The sequence below is a fragment of the Dreissena polymorpha genome, chromosome 10 (genome assembly GCF_020536995.1).
Source record: "Dreissena polymorpha isolate Duluth1 chromosome 10, UMN_Dpol_1.0, whole genome shotgun sequence".
Classification (NCBI taxonomy): Eukaryota; Metazoa; Mollusca; class Bivalvia; order Myida; family Dreissenidae; genus Dreissena; species Dreissena polymorpha.
The window spans coordinates 18,861,333-18,888,763 of NC_068364.1; the positions used below are offsets into that span (position 1 = coordinate 18,861,333).

The 27,431-nt window shown below is 33.3% G+C and overlaps 2 protein-coding genes across 4 annotated transcripts in view; both read left to right on the forward strand.

Annotated features, from left to right (window-relative positions):
• The window catches only part of LOC127847032 (uncharacterized), a 149,864-nt gene that overhangs the window by 27,425 nt on the left and 95,008 nt on the right, over positions 1-27,431 (forward strand). The gene's annotated exons all lie outside the window — the stretch shown is intronic.
• On the forward strand, positions 10,753-17,361 carry LOC127847031 (heat shock 70 kDa protein 12A-like). Of its 3 annotated transcripts, XM_052378541.1 has the most exons (5): positions 10,753-10,826; positions 12,070-12,386; positions 12,930-13,138; positions 13,982-14,117; positions 14,574-17,361. In XM_052378541.1, exons 3-5 carry the CDS (start codon positions 13,049-13,051, stop codon positions 15,587-15,589), a joined length of 1,242 nt encoding a protein of 413 aa, XP_052234501.1. In that variant the 5' UTR covers positions 10,753-10,826; positions 12,070-12,386; positions 12,930-13,048; the 3' UTR covers positions 15,590-17,361. The 3 variants fall into 3 exon arrangements, with proteins under 3 accessions (XP_052234501.1, XP_052234502.1, XP_052234503.1); XM_052378542.1 differs by lacking the exon at positions 12,930-13,138; XM_052378543.1 differs by lacking the exons at positions 12,070-12,386; positions 12,930-13,138 and having other exon boundaries at positions 10,772-10,826.

Sequence of the window (27,431 nt, forward strand, 5' to 3'; positions counted from 1 at the left end):
AACATCCCGGATGTTTAGTTTTAGACTCAAAACAGCTCTTTTTAAAAGTGTTAAAAAATTAAAATCATTGTAAAATTGATTGTATAATTTGTGTGATTTATTATTTGTACTGTCGTTGTTTTCAATCATGAAATATGGTATAGGGCTTATACTCGTGTGCGAATAGCGCAAATAAGCATACACAATATTGTTATATTTCATTTATTTATTGCTATTTCTTTACAAAGTATATAAAACAGATACTTAAAACAAGCTGCACTTCATATAGTATTGCTCTAATATTCATTTTGCTTAATCTACATTAATAATGTTGCTTTTAAATAACTACAGACAATGCACATACTCGCACAAGTCGTGTCAACAGTGGAATACAATGTCCTCGAAATCACTGATATTCGGTCTCTACATTCATCATTTACAACAGCGTCATGCCAGACACCACATTTCGCAATATTGTTTTCGTTTTGGGTAATGTTATTGATAGGTTAACATTACCCTGTGTCATTATTAAGTCTTTGTCGCAATACATCTGCGTAACAACAAAAAATAAACTGTTAATAACCAGTGCGTTGATGCAGTTTTGTCACTGCTGTTTCTGAATATATTATATTTAATTTTGTTTGATGTTTGTAAAATATAAACATATTCAAGTCTATGATCATAGCGTGGTGGTTGTCGATTGGGTCAGTACACACATTCAAATGGAGCACTCGAGGTCTACTCGATTTATTTTCAATAAAGGGATAATACACGTTTTCGAGGGCATGATCATCTGCGGGCGCTCTCAAAATCCGTTCCTGCCCTCGTGCTGCGCACTCGGGCAGGAACGGATGCGCACTCGGGCAGGAACGGATTTTGAGAGCGCCTGCAGATGATCATGTCCGAGAAAATGTGTATTTTTGCATAAACAAATCACACATACCACAATAATTTTAAACAACATTGAAAACAATATATTTTGTTCATTCGACATCGACAAAATAATTCGATTATTTCAATACAGTTCAAGGTTGTGTTTTACATATGCCTCACTCGGTCATCATCCGAAATGACGAGGCTTTACTTTCGGATAGGCAGTTTTCGAATTAAAATATGTTTAAAAAGTGGATTAATGCAAAGTTGAAATGCAGCCGCGCAAAGTAAGAAATGAGGAATTATTTTGAAATTTACAGCAGGAACGTTGAAGATACATATACACTTACATTTACAGCATAGTCTTTTTAAAGTGTTGAGTAAATAACCTTTACTTCATTGACGTTGCCAATAAAATAAAGCTGTTGTTAAGAGAGTACAGATTGTATAACTTGAAAAGTGGATTGAAATAGTCATTATCCCTGCATGCATGAGGAAACTGATGCTTATTCAGTTACCCATTTATGCTTGGAAAGTCGTCGAAGGCTGGAGAAGGGAAGTAACTGCGCGTGGACCAGGTTATGGATATGAAAAACACATAACAGGGCTTGAACGGCACGTGAATCGCATTGTTAATACACGATTTCTCCCGTTCAAGCCCTCCTTTTGCCAAGTTTCTGCACCCCGCCAGACTGCATAATATATAGAGTTTATGCAATAATATAGATTTATAGATTTAATTTTGACAGACCTATTATGATGTACTTGGCGAGCCTTCTAAAACCCAGCGCGAGTCTAAACCTTGTACCCCCAGTTTGATCCCTTTACTTTGCTTTTTTTTAAATATAATTAATTTGATAAGACAGTAACTGATTGCATATGGTTAACACATATGTTATAGTGGTCCTTAGTATAGATGCGTTGTGTATTAAACCATGCAAAATTATATGTATGTAATATGGTGTATGATGGGAATATCATAATTTTCAGTCGACAAAAGAGTTGGTTGCGTTCTGAGGCGTATGCTCAAGGTTTAACTGAATAGATAAATGTGTGATATCCATGTGAATATATGTATTTAACTATTCAAGCTATGGCCGTCATTCGATGTTGATTATGTTAATGTTTTTTGGCTTAAACGATTACGCATTGTACGCGAAATGTGTCGGGTAATAGTTCAATTCTTTATACCTATAACAGACAGCAACTCATAGTTCTGGTGGGTGTTACTTCGTAGAGCGATATTTGATGTGCACCAACTATTGTGCTGTGGAGTAATGTGTGCACACATATGGCTGGTTTATATCAGATTTGTAAACATTTCGCATAACACGCCAGATTTGGTACACTGTATGTAGTTTTGATCACCTCTTAATAAATAAGTTAATCGTGTCTTGAATAGTTGTTAAGCTAGTTCGCTCTTTAAACCATTATTGAGACAAATACTTCACATGCCGTCGCGTGTCCATATCGTTTGTAAAGCAAAATGTTTTCTGCTCTGTGTGTAACGTTGATTTGCATCAGGAGACATGTACTGATTTGATTGAAGGCACTAACAGGGCGGAGAGTGAATACTCAAGCTTTATTTTACGGCGGACAGTCCATCAGCGAATAATGTGATCCTGTTCAAGTGTCCAATAATGTTCTGCGCAAATCGGTATTTATATGGAAAGCATAGTATTATGATTTTGTAGTATTATATAGCACGTTTCGACACAATCTTATTTAGGATAGTTTTTAAAACTTATTGGTGAAATAAATTTTGTGCCTAAGAAAAATGTTCATAATTAGACTTTATCAGTGAAATGGTCGACCTGCGTACGATTTTGACTTGTCTAGATTTATGTTATCCTGTCAATTTTAATGACTTTACTTGTATTGCCTTAGCCTTGAAGACGTCGTAAGGAAAAACTAGTGTTACTCCTGTCCGTGCGTGTGTGCGTGAATGTGCGTTTATTTTCGTATGTCGAGGACATTTCCAGTTCAGCTCATACATTTGTCGTGCATTATGTGATTACACAATCAATAAGCACACCGTACCTTAATATCAAGGCGTCATATAAATAGCAAAAGTCATGTCGTACGCTTCAAGGTCCAGATCACCGTGAATACATATATTACTTCATATGCCATATATTGATTAAATGATGCAACAGTGAACACTTTTCCTGGTATAGTTAAAATTTATTTTCGTATTCAGCCAGCAACTTTGTTTTGTAACATATGATTTCAAATTAAATTCGCAAAATTGATCATCATATCAATACAAGTAGCTGTTTGCAAAAACCATATTACTTGCTTGAAGGTCAATGGCATGGTGAACACTTGAAGTTTTCACTATTTTGACGTGCAGTTTGGGATTGTACAATAAATTTGGGCACATAATCATCAGATGAAGATGACCTTTTGCGTGCATCAACCAAGCTTTTAGCAACATGTTAATGTCATATTTGTCATTGGAATCGTGTGCATAGTGTCATTTCTATTTGTTTGCAGTGTTGTGGCATCAGTGTTTATCATTCAAAGAGGACTTTTGATATGTAACCACTACGGTGCTAGCTGGATTTTATCGTTTTACAATGTGCTTTTGTGTAATTTCTAGCACCCGATAATATTTTATGACACACGTTTTAATGTATATTTTTGTTTATACGTAGAGAAAAACATATTCTGGTGCTTAATGTGTTTGGTTTTTCTTTCGATTTCATTCGTGTACACGTTATGGTATTTTGTTATTCTGCATATTATACCTGATCTGAGCAAGTTGGGCTACAAGAGTCTTTATTTTGTTCAGTCGGATGAACGATTAAACGGTAATGCATAATGAGGAAAGGTAGTTATATTTAAGTGTCATAAAATAATAAGCGAAAAATCAACATGCATACTTTAAACAGTTCATTGTTTCGTATTGTGGATTTTACATGGACTGCATCCATGTTACATAAAAACTATCCTTATTTGAGTGCACTAATATATTGACCTCACTGGTATGTCAGCGGTCGGTTTATAAATCATTGTATTTGAGATATTAGCTGGCAAAGTAGTTTGTGCTACTCGTTGTGTTGTACAATAAATAAAGGTATTTAAACATTGTATTAACAACGCTATATCTTAATTATTAAACTAGAGAAATATTATCATGAAATGTTTGATGAAATGAGTATATATGATCCAAATTAGAATATTATATCATGTTATACAGATACTTATATATTTATAGCGTATTTCCTTTTGGTGGGAGGTTATATTAATATTATTTATAGCGATGGCTTAGTGATATTTATATCTTCACGATATATTGACGGTAGTGTACTATTTTGCAGATGTGTTAATATGCGAATAAATAAAATAATTAAAGTTACGATAAACTGCGGAATTGTGGTCGCGAAGCATTTAACGATCATAAGTTGTTAGCTAGTAATTGTTGGTAATAATAAAAACATGCGTTATTAATAAATTTGACTCGAGCAAGTGAAATCGAGTTGAGCTATGACCGGGCCTGAACCATTGAAATGCAAGAAATCTCGACTAATTTATTGTTACTTGAAATGATTCTACTCATTTTAAAATATCTTAACAGAGCAGTGAGTCTTTCGTGACTCCATTACCCTCGGTCAGCCGTATGTTACTTAGGATGTATCTATATAGGGTTTAAAGTTTGGTTAATGTGAAGTATAACCAATGTATAAACAGCAAGTTCGTTTTAAACCGAAACCTATATACAATCTCTAAAAAGACCTGAACATGTTCAGTACTACTTAACAAATGAGTTCGAGTTGATTGACACATCATTCAGCTTGTCTAATACCTGTATCTTTCTTCACATGATAGGTAATTGTTATGTTGTTAAGTTGCTTTTTCGGTTTGAATATAGATGATTTTTTTTATATTCGTGAATTTAATTATGAATTAAATTTGTATTTTAATTTAATGGTTAAATTATATTTGGTTTAGGTTTTTTATTCCTTTATGAATTGTATGTAATATAATTTGAAAAAGCTTACATCAAAGGTGAGTAGATAGAATAAGGAACTCTTCCGTATTGAATATTCGAAAAGGTAATATGGAACTAGTAACAAGAATTAAACATACGCTTCGCCCATTTATTAAAAAGTAAACGTGGTTATACCAAACGTTTGTGAATAAATCACACTTTTAAATTGTGTCCTTATTGCATTTGAAATAATTCCACGATTGCATTCTGCTAGTTATTTGATTATTTAAACACAGGTATAGGAGTTGTGTAATGTATGGAAACAATATTGTTTGTTTAACGGTTTAAACTAGGCCTAAATAAAGTCCAATAACCCAGAATTGAAACAATTCACATTAACTATGATATATTGTGCATCCAAAAACAAAGCATGATGAAGGTGACATAAAACAGCCTTCATTATTGTGCTGTATCTTAGCCAAGGCTTGACAATTACAAGCAAAATGAGGCGGCTTGGGATACTTTATAAAAAATTAAATTATGAATTCGCCAGCTGTCACAGCACTGGATTCTACATGCGAGTACATTTTTTGGCTTACAATAGAAAATTGACAGGAATATTTCAATATAGGTGATCAGTATATACCCCAATATCAATCAAGATTCCACAATGATGATGAAATAGTTCTAATAAAAAATGAAATCACTAATACATGCACGCAATTCGATGATATTATTTTACCTGGCGACCTCTATAACTTCTTATATCAATACTTTCAAATTGATGATGGCACGATGATTGCCGGCAGCCAATATTACGTTTTTTAACTCAACTAGGTATTACACTCCAACGTAATTAAAATTGTAATAAATTCAATACACGGGACATACATAAATATAAATATTCAAGTTAAATAACTTTATTATTATGAATGGTGCTTTGGTAAGGACCCAAATATTGTGAAACATGCTCTTTCAAATGCCTCGGTGATTTATTATGCCCTATCGTCCATTTAATGTACTTAATACAGTAAACGAGTTCGATATAATTGACATTGAAGGCTTTTTAGCAGATGGACATAATTTCATATATATCACAATTAATTTACTCTTTGATCTAACCCTCATTCCGATCCCAGAATCAAGCACTCAACACATACCCCGCCCCCATCAATGGAATCCTATTAAACAAACGATTTGTAATCAATATATATATTTCGGAAGTACATGAAATACAAGATCGGTTGAATAATCGCCCAATTTATGACATACAAACATTCTTAAATACAATTACTAATACAATCAAAAATGTTTTCCAATAGTCTGCGCGTAAATCGTTCCCTAATCAAATTAATCATTTTATTTTGTAAGTACCCCAAAACCATGGTTTGGTGCCTCAGTGCCACAATGCAGGAAGTAGATACAACCACGCTCGTAAATCCTGCCAGTACAAAAATACACACTAAATAAACATAACTGAGTTCGGTCAGCCCCCACTTAAATCCCGTTCATACATAAACGCAAAATACTGTAGAAAATATGTTACGGTGATAGAGAATACTATGTTAGTGTGATTGTGTACTTAAATTTATCCCACGAGTGAAGAAAGGTTTACATGGCGAAGCTTGCCGAGCCTTGTAAGCCTTTCTGAGACGAGTATTCTATTTATCCTACAATATATATTGTTTTAATTTAATTTATTTCTGATGCAATAAAAAAAGTGGACTTTAATTTATAAAATAAAAGCAAAAACACATTAAAATAGCTGAAAATAACATTGCGTAGTAATATTATTTGTGATCTTTCCCGTTTACGGAACTCGAAATAGTCCTTAAGAATTCCACGCAAAAGAAGAGAAACGAGACAATATATCGCTATACGCCTCGATTCAAATTTAATCAGTGTTCCAAATGTTACACATTCAAGTAGAACACAGACGGTTGTGTTCAAACTACAACTCTGGTTTCATCACTGTAAAATACCGAAAACAAAAATGGCTGCCATTTTGAAATTTACAAAATGTGTAGAAACCTACGTGAAGTTGTGTAGATCTTCTAACCATGTTTATTTTCGTAAAGTTTAATTTGCTTCCATGACGAGTTAAAATTCTGGACACATTTCTTCATCGCCATCCAACTTTTCCATTTTAACGCACTGGATGCAAGCAGGCAATTCTTTGTGAATAGACATTCTTTGATCGACTGACAAAGGAACGACTTATTCATCAAAGAAATTTACCCTTTTAACTCAACATCGATTTCCTTCGAACAGTTAAAGAACAATTCACTGATACTTTTCTTAAATTTAATCCATCAATTGTTCAACAAAACATCGCGTTATTCGAGTACATTCGACATTTTAACGAACTAAAAAATGCAATCTCACCAGTTTCATTCCAGTTTTATATCCCAACAAGGTTATTCACATTCATAATTTGATAATAATCCATCGTAAACACACACAAATTGTGACAATAATCGTTCGATGCTTAAAAATATTTAATTGTTAAATAAAAACGCTCCAAGTCCGAAATGATGTTGTCCTTAAATCCAAAGCGTCTAGCTAGTTTCGTCATTTAAGGTAGCGCACCTCTAATGGGATCATATCCAAATATAATTTAATTAATTAATTTCCTAATCAGCATCATTTCACTGAACTACATGCAAATTTGTAGGTAGGCTTTCCATGCTTTTTAAAAAAATATACCGATTTTTTCAAAACCACCCTCACGCTCGCATTTTGTCCAGTTTATTTAAACCCCTGGGGTATATAAAAGTTCCATAATTCATTCAAATTTCCAAATATGGGCATGCAGTTGTTGTGTACATATGCAGCAAAGGTGTTTAAAGTTTAAACAAGACGAAATTAGTATTATTTTACAGACATTTATTTTTTACAAATTTTAATCTATGGAATAGCGCCATGAAATGTAAGTGATTTCAGCCAAGTAAAAATTGGGTCGGTTAAAAACAAAGTGTCATAAAATTCAAAATAGTATCAGTTAAGTTATTTTTTAAACTTAGTTTTTATAGAAACACTATATCAAGCAAAAATACCAAAAAATAGACAAATTTACCGTTTAGTTTTGAAATAAAAATAAAAATGCAACATGCATCATTCGTATTTTCAGCAGTAAATTAATCAATTCAGCCATAACGTTGTTTTAATTTTAAAATTGAAGGATGTGCATACAATGTTCAACATATTTAACAATAAACATAGCTTATGTGCTATATTAAATCAAATTACGTTAGAAAAGAAATAAAACGCGTCGCAAAAAGTATGCGATGTCCGCAGGAATCGAACCTGCGCAGGAAGATCCCAAAAGATTTCTAGTCCATCGCCTTAACCACTCGGCCACGACAACTTAACATCAGTGAAACCTTAAATTAAATATCCATAAGTAAACAGGTAAAAAGGCTCGTCGATTTTTCAAGAAATCGCGAAATCGTATTTTTCAGATGATAATTGGATCAAAGTCAATATTTATAGTGAAAATAATGTATTCTAAATGAATAAGTTAAACATATATCAAAATTCGAAGTTTGAAAAAAATAAAATGCATCTCTCGGAAATAAGCGATCATTGAAGATCGGCAATGATCGTAAAATAAATCGCGGGAAATCATTAGAGGTGCGCTACCTTAAATTACGTCACACGAGATACGTCATAAATTGCGTAATCAATTGAATGAAAATAAAAGTACGGAAAGCTGGTTTTTCATAAATTTTAGTGAAGAACCAAAATAGAATTATAGTATGACTCAAAACCTGTGCCAATCTATAATTTAGTATAAAAATAAGATACAGCATATATTATAGACGTTAATACACGGCTGAGCCGGGCCGGGCAGTGATAATCGGCCCCAGGTCGCATACCAGGGTTATGCCCCCTGCGGGCCGATAATCACTGCTCGGCCCATCTCAGCCGTGTATTATCCTCTAAATAATCCATCGTAAACACACACACTCGTTAACTCGTTAAACGACTGCGTAACCAATGATCTGAATGACGCAATCAGGGGTGAAAGAACAAAACAAGTAGTCCTTATGTTCTAAAAATAACTGTGGAATAAACCATATCTAAAAATAACCGTGGAGAAAACCTTATATTTTTCTTTATGAGTCGTATTTGTTCTATAAAATCATTTAGCTGTAGGATAAAATGAATACTCAAACCCCGAAGAGAATTGGCATCTTTTAAACAATATAAAAAAGTAAAAATTAAAGCAAATGCCCGAATATCGAACAATGTTTTTAATTCTTAAAAGATACTGTCTCAACTATACGCACATATATATTGCCACAAGACCCGGATGAGCATTCAACACCAGATATATGCAATGTCAAAGCCCTGAATACACGTTAAACCTGCAACGAAATAAATATGAATGGAAAAGCGACATCACACATTGACAATGTTTTAAATGAATTCATTAACAACACCTTTTCCAAAATGCTCCGAATGTATAGCAGTCTATTTAACACAATTTTAGAAACCGGAATCTTGCTTGGAGTTAGGTTAATCGGTGCAAAAAAGCCCGTATTAAAAATAAAGGATCTACGCTTGATCCTTACAATTCCGGGCTGATTACACTGTTGAGTTTCTTAGACAATTATAATATTATATATATTAAAATATTGACAATAAATGGACTTAATTTAAAGCATCTTACGATTTATTTGCCTTTTAATAATGTATAAAAGTGAGTGAATGGGTTCATTTCATTGCTACATTTTTGCTCTTATTTCTAGTTACAATATGAATACACATTATAATGTACACGTATTGTTACGGATCTAATTTGTTTATGTATTGTAAACTATTACAGCGAGGAAATGTATCTTTGATCCAAATGTAATACTTGCTACATGTTTTACAGTATGGTTTGGTACCCGGAACTTTGGTAGCAAAAGTATAAATCATCGACTCTTCGTGGTGTGCATTCCTTATCATCATACATAATTCAGACATATAGTCATACAACATTATGCAACGTGTTAAAGTTTTCATGCATCAACTCGCGTTTTTCTACTTAAAGTTACGTACGATATTCAAAATTTATTTTAAACATATATTTCGGGTTATTTACGGTCCATGCAACAGCTCCGTATTATCGACATTCTTCAGCTATTCAGTTAAAACTTCATATTTATATTCGGACCATCGATTGAAATCATAGACACATTGACAAATACCATTGTAATAATAGTACCAAATACAAATCGCATCCCCTTGCAGGCTTTCAGCGATACATATGCGAAGGACACACATGGACTACGAAATATCGCGATAAACGTAAAGTTATTTACAGTCTTAATCAAACCGAATCGAGCCTTGCTGTTTTACTCATGTATAGCCTAAGTAAAACTTTCTACCGCTCTTATTTTTGGTAAGCGTGTTTTAGGTTTAAATCAATATAAACACGGCTACCAATCGCTACGGTGTGAAACAATTACGTGGCTGTTATAACTCCTGCATTAGTTTTTTTTCGTTTTATTAGTCTTGTATTCAGGCATTTTATTGCAACTCTGCCACTATCGTTACTTGACTTGAGAACATATATACGAAAAAATAGGGTACAAACTCATACTATTGAAAAAACAAAATATTTTTCCCTGACACAATGTCGATTGAAAACGAAACAACAAATAAAAAATCACTAAAATATTACATTTTATTTTTATTCAACATTAATGTACATGCTGAACATTTAGAACACATGCCCGAATGCTCATCTACCACATTCAAATTGCTTGAGCTTATCACAACAAGTTACCTATATAAAACTTATAAAAGCGAATGAAACGTCAAAATGAAAAACTTATCTCACCGACGGTGTTCTTAACACAAAAAGAGGGAACATTCGTTCTTGAATTGTTCGATCCACCGGCTCTTGTCATGCAGTTAGCGATAAGTGGCCGCGATTTACACGCATAGAGAAAATCAATAACGCTGATATAGGTGATTGATATCACGGACGCACTGGGTTTTCCGCCATTATTGAACACTTTCCGTTGTAAATCTGGTTTGATCACAGGTATTTGAATGTTCCCTCGGTTTTATGTTTGTCTCATTTATGTATTGTGTTTATTGTGAGTTTCATTACTCATTTACTGACACAGTCAAGTATATTAGTTTCTTTTTCTATTTAAAGTAAAAAGTTCTCTATACACTATCAGAGATAACGTACTTCAAATTCAAGCTTTGCAAATTCTAATATAGTGGTAACGGAAAACGAAACTTAAATCTATTAAATGCGAACATGAATAGCATTGGATTTAATTATGTTATATTCGATACTATATGCGAAAATATATATATATAAAACCGTGTGTAAGTTCTATGCCATTTCGCATCGAGAAACATACATTCGTAAACATAATTCAAAAGAAACAAACACTATATACAATGAAATAAACGACTCCAATAATTCTGTTTGTTTCTGTCTTTAAGTCCATCGTGATTTTCGTAATAATCATCAATTTTTAGTAGTATAAATCGTAAACAATTGTATTCCACAAATCACCGAAATGTTGATACAATATTAGTGAATACCATTATATCCATAAGCGTATAAAGACGCTTTTAACATGTCAACTTTCGTTTTCGTATTATTATTGTTATTACATTTCCTATGTATATCACATATCATGTATAGGTGCAGACAAACTTATAACAAATAGTATATTATGCCTGGAATACAATTTTAAAATCATGCTTCACGCTTTTTGAGTTGCAAAATTTTTATATTGAATGCATAAAGTAGGTGATGTCAACATTAGGCTGATACTTTTACCTCTTAGTTTTGCCTATTTTTAAACAATGTGTACTTACACTTAAATGTGCTTCTAATACAACACTGATTTTCCTTCATTATCGAATATTTATCGTCACAAGTTGTCAACAAAAGTGTCAAAATAATTTAACCTTAACACAGCATTAATAATTGGACCTATCTTAATAATTGAATTGATACACGATATGATAATCATATGATATAGCATACCACTCCAAAAAAAAAGTCACACAACTACACATTTTAAAATAAATTACTTTCAATCAAAATAAGTTAACAGGTTACTCAGTATCACTTAATTTAACGCATTGATTAATGCGTTGCTTTGCATAAACTGTTACAGTAATTATAAATACTGTTACAGTATATTCAAACTTACACATGCGTATACTGTATGCTATGTCCGGGTTAAATACAATTTTATTCTTTTGACTTATACATCTACCATTACGTATACCGTGTCAACAAAACTGCTTATATCTAGGTCTTGCGACCATGCCTCGAAATAAGAGTTTCCTGGTTGTGGCCGCTTTTGACTTCGGGACAACATACAGCGGGTATGCCTATTCGTACACCCATGATAAGACAAAAGTGTGTACCAATCAAAACTGGTATTCTGGTGGCGCCTCTTCCAAGCTCGCTTCACTTAAAACGCCAACTAGTGTTCTTCTCGATGACAAAGGACAGTTCCATTCTTTCGGATTCGATGCGGAGGATCATTTTGCGATGTTAGCAGAAGACCAACTTCATGCAGGATGAAGGCTGTTTAGACGTTTTAAAATGATGCTTCACACAACCAAGGTGAATTAAACTTATATTATCCATCGCTCTTACGATCCATCTACCAGAATATATTCTCATCCGCAAAAATCCTTCCATCAATCCACCAAACAATTCATTCATATGTCAGAAAGTTTACGTTAAAAGACTCCGGGTCTGACATTGTTCCAATCATGTATCAATCTTCAATCCGTCCATCATTTTCCATATAATGCATCCATTATCCGACCAATCCGTCCATTATGTGACTCAGTGTATATCATCCGAACACTGTTAAATTATACACCGATCCTTCTATCCATACATCGATTTATTCATCCCCAAATATAAGCATCAAATTTAAATCCAACATTCATCCAATATATCTTCTCTATCGGAAATATATCAGTTCATCCTATCCAGCCATCATCCGCTCAATCAACCGCCATATCCAGATCTTATCGTATCTATCTATCTCATATATCCATCAACATGATATACGCATCCATACTACATTACACTGTTAGTGTTTAGTTTTGTTTCATATTGATCAAATATGTCATCAGATATTTGTAATGAACTTAGGCTCTCTCCCGCCATACAATAGTAGAGGACATAGAGGGGAAGCCTTACCCTGCCATGGATATATTCACACTGGCAATCAAATACTTCTGTTAGACACGTTTAAACAAAGAATACCTGATATGAAAGAGACAGACATTCAGTATATTATAACCGTACCAGCAATTTGGGATATAGCTGCAAAACAGTTCATGAGAGAGGCTGCGGTCAAGGTTCGTACAATATTGTTAATTGGAATGGGTTTGAGTTTTTGTTTCATATTCAGTTCGTATGTGCAAACACTACATATCATATAAAGATGTACATCTTCGGAATTAAAACAACAACAAAACAAAAAAAACAAAAAACAAGACATTTCAAATTAAACGTGTGTTATATAAACGAATTAAATTGGCCGTTTAAAGTTTTTTGTATTCGTTCAGGATTCTTGATATGAATTATATTAAAATAAACAACAACAACAACTTTAACGCAATTACTGAATTACTACAAACACAAACCGCCAATGTTATAACTCATGATATGATACCAATGTAAGGCAAATGCATGAGTACTTTAAATAAATTCAAAGTCATGCGTTGTTCGCATGTACACGCACTTTTTTCAGTTCGACATTCGCTTTCGAGTCGCTTATCTTAACTAAACAACCCTTAAACAAACAAAATAAAATATATTCAGATGTACTTACATGTAATGTGTATTTAGATGCATATAAAGCTGAAATTAAAACAATCATGTACGCATCTAATTGATTTTTCATTCGGAGTAGTATTCGTGCTTTACATCCGAATCTTAATGGCTGCTTTCCAACTTCAATTGAACTCATTTACTTAGCATATAATAAAGGCTTAACTATACAAGTAAAACACTATCTTTTGTTTTATAATGTTATTGCCAATACATCGATATTATGTGCATTATTGTTGATCTCATTAATAATACATTTCTGACAGCTGTTTTGATTTATATATAAAGTTCTCGCGAATATCCGTTGTATGGAATTATAGTTTATAGTGTTTATTGCAATCCGTTTGACTGTCCATAATTTTTTGTAGGCGGGAATCGATGGCGAACGACTGGAAATGGCTTATGAATCAGAGGTTGCAGCGATTTGGTGTTCATGGTTAAACTATGGTAGCGCGAGTAAAGAAATGGAAACACCATCAAAATACATGGTCATAGACCTTGGAGGTATGCCTTAAACATAATGTTTTTGGGTTTTTTAAGAATACTATAATTAAACTGTAGCATGTTATAGTTAAAATGAATTACTTTTGTTGTATTTGGTGCACAATTTGCCCTTATATGGCAATTATATTGTTAATAAAACAAATTTAAACAGCATAAAGCACGCTAAACACCATATTATTAATTGTATTAAATTTAAATTGTAATGATTTATGGGTATACTTTCCTTAAAATTCTGATTTTATTTTAATTATTCTTGATAACAATTTCTGATGAAAACAGTAAATAATATAACCAATGTTATAATGCCGATGTAAGGCATGCGCAACAGTACTTTTAAGGAAATGCTTAAATAAATTATTTTTTTTTGCATGTGAAATATAATCAAGCACTAACAGCATATGCATTTGCAATTCAAGAATTATCGTGATCATATATTTTCTGCGATGTGATTCATAGGTGGAACAGCAGATGTCTCCATCATCCAGAAATTACCGGCAAATCATGTTAAAGTGATACATAAGGCTAGTGGTGGTGCTTGGGGTGGAATATATGTGGACCAGAACTTCCTAGTATACTTAGACAACGTTTTAGGAAAAGGCGTTTTGGAAGAATTACGGACATGTCATATTCAAGACTATTTCGAATTGATCAGGGAATTCGAAACTAAAAAGAGATCAAACACATTCCATACAAGCCAAGTTTGTATAATGCGGCTTCCGTTTTCATTAATGGAAATTGCCCGAAAGCGAAATGCTGCCAGTGGAAAGAGTATCGGGCAATCAGACAAGTTGCGTATTAATCAATCGGACGTAAAAACTTTATTTTCGGAACCAGTTTCGAGCCTTATCGATCATATAAAAGACTTCAGAAAGCTTGATACTGTAAATGATGTAAACACTGTTTTGTTGGTCGGTGGGTGTTCGGAATCAACTTATGTTCAACAGAGGCTCAGAGATGAACTTCCCGGAATCACTCTGATTGTTCCTGAAGATGCAGGGCTTGCGGTTCTTAAAGGAGCGGTGCTGTTTGGACACAATCCATCCATAGTTGCATCACGTGTAATGGCGCATACATACGGCATAGCTGTGAATAATTATTTTGATGAGAAGAAACATCCATCTGAGTTAAAAACGCTATATAAAGGCAAATGCTTTGCGATTAACTGTTTTGAAATCTATGTAAAAGTGAACGAGGAGATCCGCGTGGACCAGGAGGTAGTTCGTTACTTTAAACCTGCGGACAGACAATCACACATTGAAGTATACAGAACCATGTCAGATAAGCCGGAATACACTATAGAACCCGGTTGTGAGCTGCTTGGTAAATTGGAGATCAATAGCACTGACAGTGTACCGTTAACGGATCAGAGAATCGAAGTGCATTTTATGTTTGGCCACACTGAGCTGCTTATTAAGGTTAAAAATGTGCACACGGGAGAAGAAACGACACTTGCATTAGATTGTTTAAAATAATCTGGAACAATATATCATTGTAGTTTGCTTGAGTGTATGTGGTGGACCACCTTGATACTGACATGTGTTTTTATGGTGTCTGTTACTAGACAATAATCTTATCAGTGTGCTCACTATTCAAATTAAAGTGTAATGTTTTGTTTTTGTACTTCGCATGATAATTTAATTTGCCCTTCTGTAATATGTATTCTCATTAATCACACATTGTGCATATATGTGTTAACGTGTATCTAACATAGAACAACACTACAGTGTACTATACATAAAACTATAAATTTAGCCAATGTTATTGTATTTCATAGTTTTCAAACTCGACGTAAAAATTGATGGTTAGGCATACAAATTAAATTTAGCATATCGTTATTGACAAACTCATTAGCAATAGCCAAAGTCACAACGGGTTTGACCCAGTTGTTACGATCGTAAAAACTAAAACGTTTCGTGAACAAAATCCATCATTCCTGCGCCATATAGGATAAGGTGATTCAGACTTGTCAAAAATTCACTTTAATTGTAATTCCGAAAATGTGTGTATACGAAATTCTTTAAAATATTTGTCGTTATTATTGGCCAGAGTTTCTTTTGAAAATATAACTCGTGAACATATTGGATAATTGGATAACGGACACATTCTTCTGAAGACAGAAAACATGCATAGTCAGTGGTTGACACGGTAGGCTGTATATATTCAGTATTTTCTGAGCATGTACTTTATTATGTGTTTGAACATGAAAAATTATTATAGGATATATTCTATCAGTGGTATAATTAATGTTCAAATCAATGCTACAGCTTTGTATAATATTGTGGTTACAATAATTGACACCACAAAAGGTCTGACTACTTACAATAGTTGTTGTTAGGCAAAGTATAATTTCCTATGAAATACTGTTTAATTTAACTCATGCTTAAATTCATTGATGACCTTTCTCTTATTGTATGTATGCAATGCTTATCATTTTAATTAGTAATGTACCTAGCATATATTTAGGGATGTCACTTTTTGAAGTGTGTTATGGTTTAAATTGTACATTCGATTGTTCACTGTTCCCTGATAAAAGCCCATAAACACTCAAAATAAACGAAATGTTTGTACAATATTTTGAAAAATAAAAATTACATATGAAAAGTCAATGTTCCTTACAGCAATAGCCAAAATTTCAATGCTGGATGTGGTCAAGAAACATTAACACGATACAAAATGCTATTGTGTTTTTTGCGGTACAATATATTCAATATAATGAAGTGAAGAACATTCAACACATGTTCGTGTACCAAGTGTTCGTTTGTCATATGAATATATATATTTGCGGGAAACTAATATATAATATATTGTGCCACAAACAAATAAAAACGAGTATTTTGTATCTCGTTAAATTTATGTAACCATACCACACATAAAGAGTTGAAATTTTAGATATTGCTATAAAGAACATTTATTTTACTTTTTGTGCAAAATATTCGTTGATTTTGAGTATTTATATTACTTTAAAGAATGTGAGTATTTTATTTATCTATGATTAAAGCTCACAAATAATACATTATGTATGTGAACATCATACACATTCTTTGATATTGTTTCCCTCTTGCAAAAGATAAGGAGGGACCTTGTTTTGTAATTGTGATGTAGATACTTTGTATACAAAATACAATAAGACAACGCATTTTTCTTAAGGTTGAATATGTAACCGATGGTATTTTTGTAAGTGTACAAATCAACATTTCGTATACATTTCTGGAATTGCGAGGAACAAATAAATGTTGTTTTATTACTTTATCTGTATTGTTATTTCCCCCTTTAACGACCTACCTCTTTCTAAAATTATCTTGAAACACGAAATAAAAAGCACAAAGGTCTAAACGCATATTTTCAGACATACTTCATCTTTAAGATCAAAATGAGCCATTGTCTACTTCGATCTTTTACAATAAAATACAATCAACAGTTAATTATCCATTAAGCTATATAGCTAAATCTTTATTATCAGCTTTTATTTTGTTATTCGATGGCAATAATTATTTTAAGCCCTATATATATATATATATATATATATATATATATATATATATATATATATATATATATATATATATATATATATATATATATATATATATATATTTATATATATATATATATATATATATATATATATATATATATATATTATATATATCATATTCGATTATTAAGAGTACGCACAAAATAAACAATATCAATAAAATAATAACGGTTCTGTTATAAATTAATTGTGGTAATTATGGTTTGAAAACTATCCTGTATGAATACATTTGGGTGTGTTGTATGATAATTGTTTTACCCTTGGTGCCTTTATACGAAATAAATGTGTCCGTGACCAAAACAAGCTAAAACCATTCCGTTGCGTGATTTTCTAAAGCTAAATGTTTAGTGTTTGTGAAGTAAAGGCTGTGATATGACTGAACTATTGTTGACAAGGACAAAAAGTCCAACTCGACAAACAGACATACATACGGAATATTACGCTAGTCAATTGTTCCAAGAGTTTGTATCACTCGAGTGGCTTGTGTGATGACGTATCACACGAGAGGCGGAGACTCGAGTGTGATGCGAAATAGCACAAGCCACGAGAGTGATACAAACTCTTGGAACAATTGACTAGCGTAATATTCCTTTTATTATATACAACAACTAACGAAAACAGTTAACCAATGTATTTTTTACTGTAACAAAACTGACAAAACAATGACTAAAACGGTACGCCATAGTTTATTTAAGACGCGTATGAATACAGTTTATGTAAATTAACGTGTAAACATTCGAACCGGGAAAACACAGGTTTCCGACACGCTTACCTTAAAGCCATCGTTAATCCAATTTTTATAACAATTAAGTTGACAACTTTAATCCGATGTTTATAACAAAAACGTTTAAACGATATGCACTTCCACTTCTATATTACACGTCTTTATCGAAACTTAGTTTAAACCACACTATTGTATTGTATTTCTATCGAAATATACATTTATGCATGATAAACACACACCCCAAAATACGTTTTCAACACATAGTTTACTGTTAAAAAACACCACGTCCGACATGTCCTTACAGAGTTTAGATAAAACTATTGTTTTTTGTCACAGAAATGACGTCACACGATGTACTACGTAATATAATTCGTAATATAAAATATTTTTTATTTTCGGTGCGTGTTATGTGACGTCATTAAATGGGTCGAAGTAGTCCGGCAAGTATGGTAATACGGAATTGGAAACAGCGAGTAGCGTAATACGGGATTTTTTATTTCAACGATTGATACAACCTGTATTTTGTTAAAAGCATTCAGCAGGTATATAATAAACACAAATATATATACGTGTCTACGGTGCAGACTGAGGACACATGATTTTCGCCAACCACTGGCGACACCACTTTGCAAGCATGCTACGACCTTGAACTTTTTTTACATATATAAAGTTGTTGATTTCCTACCCATCCAGCTATTTATTTTTAGACTAACCAATAAGGATAAAACATGAAATTTGACAGCTAAATTGGGACAGCTACTTGATACACTTCACACTTAGGACAGACCTATCACTAAGGGGAAAACAACCACTGAGGGCAACTTACACACAACCACTGAGGACTTCACACACCATTTTCTGAGGACATCACACACAAATATAAAAAATTGTCTTTATATGAAAATGCATTATTTTTCACTGTCTGTTATGTTATTTTTATAATGATTAATATTATTTTATGATATTTGATAATACTTCTCAAATATATCGAATATTTAAGTACATGCACTTGTGCTTGTTTCCAACTGGACAATGCCCTACCACTGAGGACTTACACACCGCTGACTGGAGCTTAACACATAGTTTTTTAATATTGCTCCTCTTTCTTATCAAACATGCGTTTTAATTATTCTATTAATAATCTTTATTACAACATGGTAAGTTGCTAATATAGTAATCGAATATGATCACATAATCAATTTTGATGATTATCTTGATTAGGTAAAGTCCTTGTGATTAATCAATATTTTGTTTCGATTATCAGATAAATCTTATATACCAGGTAGGGTTTACTTACGCCTCAATTTTTTCCGTGAAAGCAGATTAAGACAATTGTAATGCACAGTCGCAACATCAATTCTCTATTGTCTCAATATATACAACGATACTGTACCACTGCATTGATATGAGGAGTTATTATCCCGTAACGTAATAGTGTGCTTTTTCATAGTGTGATTAACACTGTACCATTTTTATTAATCGCTTTTTAATATAGGAACACTTTTTAACACAGGAAAACATTATTCTGCTGTTGTTAAATAGTTTAAAAAATTATTTCTGGTTTGAAGTGTTTACATGTTATGAACAGTTTATTGACTTGCTAGATACTTCTGATGTTAATAGAGTCTTAAATATGCCTTGGTTTTACAATCATATATTTAACATCGGTAATGAACACTTTTTTTATTTAAGCAATGTATGACAGAGGCATAAGATTTTTTCGTGATATAGTTATTGACTCAAACTTATTTTTAAGCAAAACACAAATTGACCAATACACTGGTAAAAGTATCTTTTTTTTCATTATGAAGGTCTTATTCACTCAGTGAAGACATTTATTAGATCCTTAAATCTCGAATTTAACAACAGAGACGTGAGTGTTCAAATGCCTTCTCTGTCATGCTATGCTAACTTATTTATCAATTATAAAAGTCTATCTAGAATCATATATGAATGTTGTGTAAAAAAGAATGTAGAACCTATTTGCATTAAAAAATAGGAAATACTTAATAACGAGGAAATATATTTTTAAAAATCATTTCTACATAACGAGAGATACTTACTCACAGTGGTTTTAGTATAGCATTTTCCACCAAATATTAGGAACTAATTCTTTTTTGTATAAAATGAATTTAATTAACAATAGAAATTGTACTTTTTGTAACCAAGAAGAAGAAACAATTACCTACCTTTTTTGGGAATGTGACACAGTCAAAATATTGATCAATTATCTAAAGACAGACTTAGTGCACATATTAAATATACCTGATACAATGAACTGTAAGTCATTTATTCTTGGAAGTACTGGATTTGCAAACGAAAAAATGAATATATTATCTCTCGAAGTTAAAAAAAATATTTTTGCCTGTAGAAGAAAGAAAACTTTACCAAATTATAATGGATTACTTAAAAGTTTATCGGGGGCTTACTCCATATATAACAACATAAAACTTACTGAAACTGGAAAAGAACGATGATCAGTAGTTAAAGAAATTGTTAGCATACGCAACTAACGACTTTATACTTAAACTATATATTTGTCACTGTAAACAAATGTTAGAATGAGTACATCGAAAATTGTTTTGTTTTTGTCCAGGTTTTTTATCTGTGGAAAACTTTACTTTTTTCTTTTTTTCTTGCTTTTGTCTCCTTTTTGTATAAAGATGAATATGAGGCATACACAAATATGACAACAAATTGAACCTTTGTTCATGTTACGCTATATACAATTGTGGTATATATTGTATTGGTACTTTGATGATATGTTCATAACTAGTATGTATGTGTATGTTTGTACGTATTTGTGAATAAAAGCTTCAACAACAACATCAACAAAAAATTAAAAAAAATATTTAAAAAATAATGTTTTTCATTAATTTAAAATTAAATAAGTTGCATTTATATCATAACAATTCAAATCACCTCGTTGTACATGGTTTAAAGGAAACGTGAGTACCGCTCAGTACATCCCTAACTCAGAAATTCATAATGAACTCTCTTCTGGCAAAGACAGTTTACTTATATCGCCATTTATCGAATCTACATCGAAAAAGAGAAATCCATTCGTCTAATTCAGTTTGCTCTTTCGATGAAAATTGTGTTTTTCAACAACAGATGACGAAAGAACCGCATAAATTATTACATTTCTGGGGTTAAATGGTTCAGCGACATTAAGAAAATTATTAAATTAGCGATAGCAATTACCTGAAATTTCGATAGTTGTTACGAGCGCACATGAAAGCTATTATATTGGCTACGCCATTATAACGTGCGCTGTCGATAGTATCAGGCGATATTATTAATCATGTTCGCAATAAAATTATGAGCGCACGCTATAATTGCTATGTGAAGGTCTGTCTATCTTGGAGGTCGTGAGTTCGCGGTGCAGAGGCCGATCTACTGTAAATTGGGTTCACCAGTTCAGCGACATTTAGAACAATATTTCATTAGCGATAGTAATATCGTGATAAAGCGATAGTTATCACGTGCAAACAAGATAGATAATCATGTTCGCAATAGAATTACGAGCGCACGCGTTAATTACTATGTGAGAACGATATAGCTATTACGTGCGCATGCGATAGCTATTACGTGTGCACGCAAGAGTGATTACGTGCGCATAAGATAGGTATTACAGGCACATGCGATAGGTGATCAATGAAAAAAGGAGTCGGATGATTTGTTTATGCTTACGTAAGAATGTGAAGTATTTATGAAATGACAATTACGAAGCGATACCGCGAGATTACGACCCAATAATGCCTAATCTCGCGTTTTATACATAGCGTGTAAATACAATGGTCAAAACTTTGAGAACATGATGGGAGATTGCGATATTAACCTGTTATTATTTTCGTTATTTTGTGCCTTTAAATCGTGTTTTCGCGTTGTTTTACGAAACAATGAGTTGCATTAACGGAATAATGTAATACCCGTACCCGTAATGCTTTACACAACGCTATTAAATGAACACAAAAATTAACAAGAGCTGTCATGTAATCTCCTTGGTAGGAGTTCTTTTTTTTTAAAAAAGCAGTTACGAATCCCACTGGAGCCGCCTTGCGCAGGCGCAGTACCCTTTCCGCATTCATTGAACAATCTGAAGGCAACATGATTTAAAATGACGAACTATTTCACAACTCATCATGTGCATAAATTATCATAGTTTTTATTTAAGACAAAAAATACCAATATAGCGTATCGACCGTTATATTAAGATCATTTAACATCACGTGCATCAAAGTGTTGACAACACTATCATGACGTGGTAGAGTAAAAGATTTTTCTAGCTGAAAATGTCTCGAATTTAAGTTTGCCTTGTTTAAATATCAGATTCAGACTCTAAATGTTTGTTAAAAGGGACGCAGGCCCAAGAACAACTGATTTAAGTTTTTGGAAACCTACCACTGAGGACAGTGTAACCCACTTCTGAGGACAGTGTGACCCACAACTGAGGACAGTGTGACCTGTCTACATATATCTTGAAGGTCGTAAGTGCGCCGTGCAAAGGCCGATATGCTTAAACGGAGAGTTAATGGTTCAGCGACATTAAGCGAGCTATTTCATGTTCGCAATAAAATTACGAGCGCACGCTATAGTAACTGTGTGGGAACGATATAGCTATTATGTGCGCATGTGATAGCTATTACGTGTGCATTCAATAATTATTATGTGCGCAATAATATTGCCGACCGCTATTAAATGCATACAAAAATTAACCAGAGCTGTGTTGTAATGTGCTTGCTAGGAGGTCTTTTAAACTTACACCAGTGTCGCATACCACTCGGGCCGCCTTGTGCAGGCGCCGTATCTTTTCCGCATACATTAAACTATCTGAAGGCAATATAATTTAAAATCACGAACTACTAAAGTATATCACAACTTCATCACGTGCATATAAATATTCAGAGCTTTTATTTAAAACTCAAAGGAGCAATATAGCGTATAGACCGTTATATTAGTAGCATTAAACATCACGTCCATCATACTGTTAACAACACTAACTTGACGTGGTAGAGTAAAACAGTTTTCTAGCTTAAAATGTCTCAAATTTTAGTTAATTTTGCAGGACCAAGAAAAACTAATTTTCATTTTTTGGCAACCGACCACTGAGGACAGTGTAACACACTTCTAGGGACAGTGTGACCCACAACTGAGGACAGTGTGATATGTCTGCATATATCTTGGAGATAGTGAGTGCGCCGTGCAAAGGCCGATATACTGAAACTGGATCAGCGATATTAAGAGAGCTATTTCATTAGCGATAGTAATTACGTGACTACGCGATAGTTATCACGTTCACACATAAAAGTTACCATGTGCTTTACGTTATTATAACATTCGCTATTGATAGTTTTACTTGCGCAGGCGATAGTATCAATCATGTTCGCGATAGAATTACGAGCGCACGCGTAAATGAGTGAGAACGATATAACTATTACGTGCGCATGCGAAAGCTATTACGTGTGCACGCAAGAGTGATTACATGTTCATGCGATAGATATTACAGACACACGCGAGACGTGATCAATTAGAATAGGTGTCTGATGATTCGTTAATTTTTACGTAAGCATAGGAAGTATTTATAAAATGAAAATGACGGAGCGATAATGCGAGATAACGATGCAATAATGCCTAATCTCGCGTTTTAGACCTTGTAAATACAAAGGTCAAAACATTTAAAACATGATAGGAGATTGCGATATTAACCTATTATTATTTTGCAAGTATGAATCGTGATCTCGCGTAATCGCGTCGTTATTTTGTGCCTTTGAATCGTGTTTTCGCGTTTTGCGAAACAATCTGTTGCATTAACGGAATACTGTAGCATAGCCGTAATGCTTTACCCACCGCGAGTGAATGCATACAAAAATTAACATGCGCTGTGACGTAATCTCCTTGCTGGGAGTTCTTTTAAACAAACGACAGTGACGAATACCGCTGGGACCGCCTTGCTCAGGCGCCGTATCTTTGCCGCATACATTAAACTATCTGAAGGCACTTTAATTTAAAAGCACGACCTATATCACAACTTCATCACGTGCATTAATATTCAGAGTTTATATTTCAGACTCAAAGGAACAATATATAGCGTATAGACCGTTATATCAAGATCATTAAACATCACGTCCATCATAGTGTTGACAACACTATCGTGACGTGCTAAAGTAAAGTTTTTTTCTGGCTGAAAATGTCTCGCATTTAAGTTATTATTGTTGAAGTCGCGGATTTAGACTCTAAATGTTTGTTAAAAGGGACGCAGGACCAGGAAAAACAGATTTTAATATTTTGACAACCTACCACTGAGGACAGTGTAACCTACCTCTGAGGACGGTGTGACTTACCACTGAGGCCAGTGTAACCTACCTCTGAGGACAGTGTGACCTACCACTGAGGACAGTGTAACCTACCTCTGAGAACAGTGTAACCTACCACTGAGGACAGTGTAACCTACCTCTGAGGACAGTGTAACCTACCACTGAGGACAGTGTGACCCACAACTGAGGACAGTGTGACCTGTCTGCATATATCTTGGAGGTCGTAAGTGCGCCGTGCAAAGGCCGATATGCTTAAACGGAGATGTAATGGTTCAGCGACATTAAAAGAGCTATTTCATTAGCGATACTATAACGTGAGTACGCGCTAGTAATCACGTGCACACACGATAGTTATTATGTGCGTTATGCTATTATAATGTCCGCTCTTGATAGTAATATATACGAAGGCGATAGTATTAATCATGGTATTTATTATATGCGTTATGCTATTATAACGTGCGCTCTTGATAGTAATACATACGAAAGCGATAGTATTAATAATGTTAATTATTATGTGGGTTATGTTATTATAACGTGCGCTCTTGATAGTATTACAAACGCATGCCATAGTATTAATCATGTTCGCAATAAAATTACAAGCGCACGCTTAAGTTACTGTATGGAAACGATATAGCTATTACGTGCGCATGCGATTGCTATAACGTGTGCACGCAATAGTGATAACGTGCGCAATAATATTTCCCACCGCTTTGAAATGCATACAAATATTAACAAGAGCTGTGATGTAATGTGCTTGCTAGGAGTTCTTTTAAACTAACAGCAGTGACGCATACCACTGAGGCCGCCTTGCGCAGACGCTGTACCTTTTCCGCATAGATTGAAATATATGAATGCAATATGATTTAAAATCACAAACTATTTAGCAACTTCATAATATTCATAAATACTCAGATTTTTTATTTAAGACTCAAATAAATAAAATAGCTTATATACCGAAATATTATTGTCATTAAACATCACGTCCACGAAAGTGTTGACAACACTAACATGAACTAGTAAAGTAAAACAGTTTCTTGCTGAAGATGTCTCCAATTTGAGAAATTCGTATTTAAGCCAGGGATGCAGACTCTAAATGTTTGTGAAACTAGACACAGGACCCAAGAAAAGAATATTTTTATTTGTTTGGCAACCAACAACTGAGGACAGTGTTACCCACTTCTGAGGACAGTGTGACCAACAACTGAGGACAGTGTGACATGTCATTAATGACAGCGTATGACAGGTCTACGTGTCTATTTAAAAATATCTTAAGTTAAAACATGGAAATATACATATGCATATGCAATTTTGATAAGCGAGCTTCTAACAGAAGCTTAATATATCCTTATGAATGTGGTTTGGTGGCTGCTTTCTGCCATCTTATTGGCGTATAAGCGGCTTTTAAGGACGCCAACACAACACGCCGATGATTGCGACATAGGATACGATTTTATAAACGAAATATTTAATTTCCTAATCGGAAAGAATTGTTAATGAGGCACTTCGAGTGCATAGAACAACATTTTCAGTAGTGAATCGTAATGAATCAAATATATAAAGAATAATTCAAATATCGGCAAAGACACTGTACTTGCGTATAGTTTTCATTTACGTGCACGGTTATAATTAGTGTAAAATTCAAGATCGATTGCAGACGTCTATCGCAAAACGGAGCTTATGATTATTAATTTCTAACGATATCTATTTTATTTTTTTAAACGTTTCTTTATTTGAAGTACCCGTTAATTCTATTTAAGATATGCAATCAATTTAATATAAAAGATTTGGAAACATCTGGCATGCAGCGAGTGTCCTTCATTTATAAACTTCATAGGCTGCATCGTCGAATGAGCAACCAACTGTACAAGAGTTATACATATATATATGTATTTATTCTTGATTTTTAGATACAAGTAAATTATATGATTGTGTACATTAATCAGTAGAATGCAATAATTGTCAAATTCAAAATAATATCAATTTGTAATTCAATACTATAAGTAATTGTATAGAAATAGTGTATAAGTGTAAAAAAGACCGAATAGCCAAAACATCAATTAATATTCAACATGAACTTGTTTTATTAAATATTTATTTAGTTACTGTAGAATCACTTGAATTCGAGAGAACAAACATTTTGCGCAATACATATGAACTTTTGAAAACCAGCCCAGGAAATTATACTTATGACAACGGATTTTAATTAAAAGCAAGCCATTAGACAAAGTTCATCTAATATATTTGATGCATTTTAAACAGTAACTTATTTCTAAGCAAAATGATTAGAAAAGTACACTGTATTTGCTAAAAAAACTAACTTGGTCAAAAAAGCAACTAAACTCAACAGTCGTCGAACATAAACTACTCAAAGAAGTTACTGATCAGAAACGGTACATACTTTTTATGCACGCATTTAGTTATGAAGCTTCATATTGTGTTGTTTAATCAGGCCAGCAGTAGTTACAAGATATTCAATTTACATAATTTCCTAGTTGTGCAGGTCATTTTATATTGTATATTTATAAATGCAGTCAACAAAGCCACATCCTTGAAAAGAAGCACTTAAGTGTAGCATTTATTAAAGCGACCAGTGTGCCATCACACTGGCATAAGGCAACAACATATTTTGTTTTGATATTTTACTCATAATACGGGTTTGTTTAAATGTTTCATCACTGTCAATGAGCTGAATTATAAGTCTTAAACTTGACGTATAAGCTATGCACACTGATGTATTC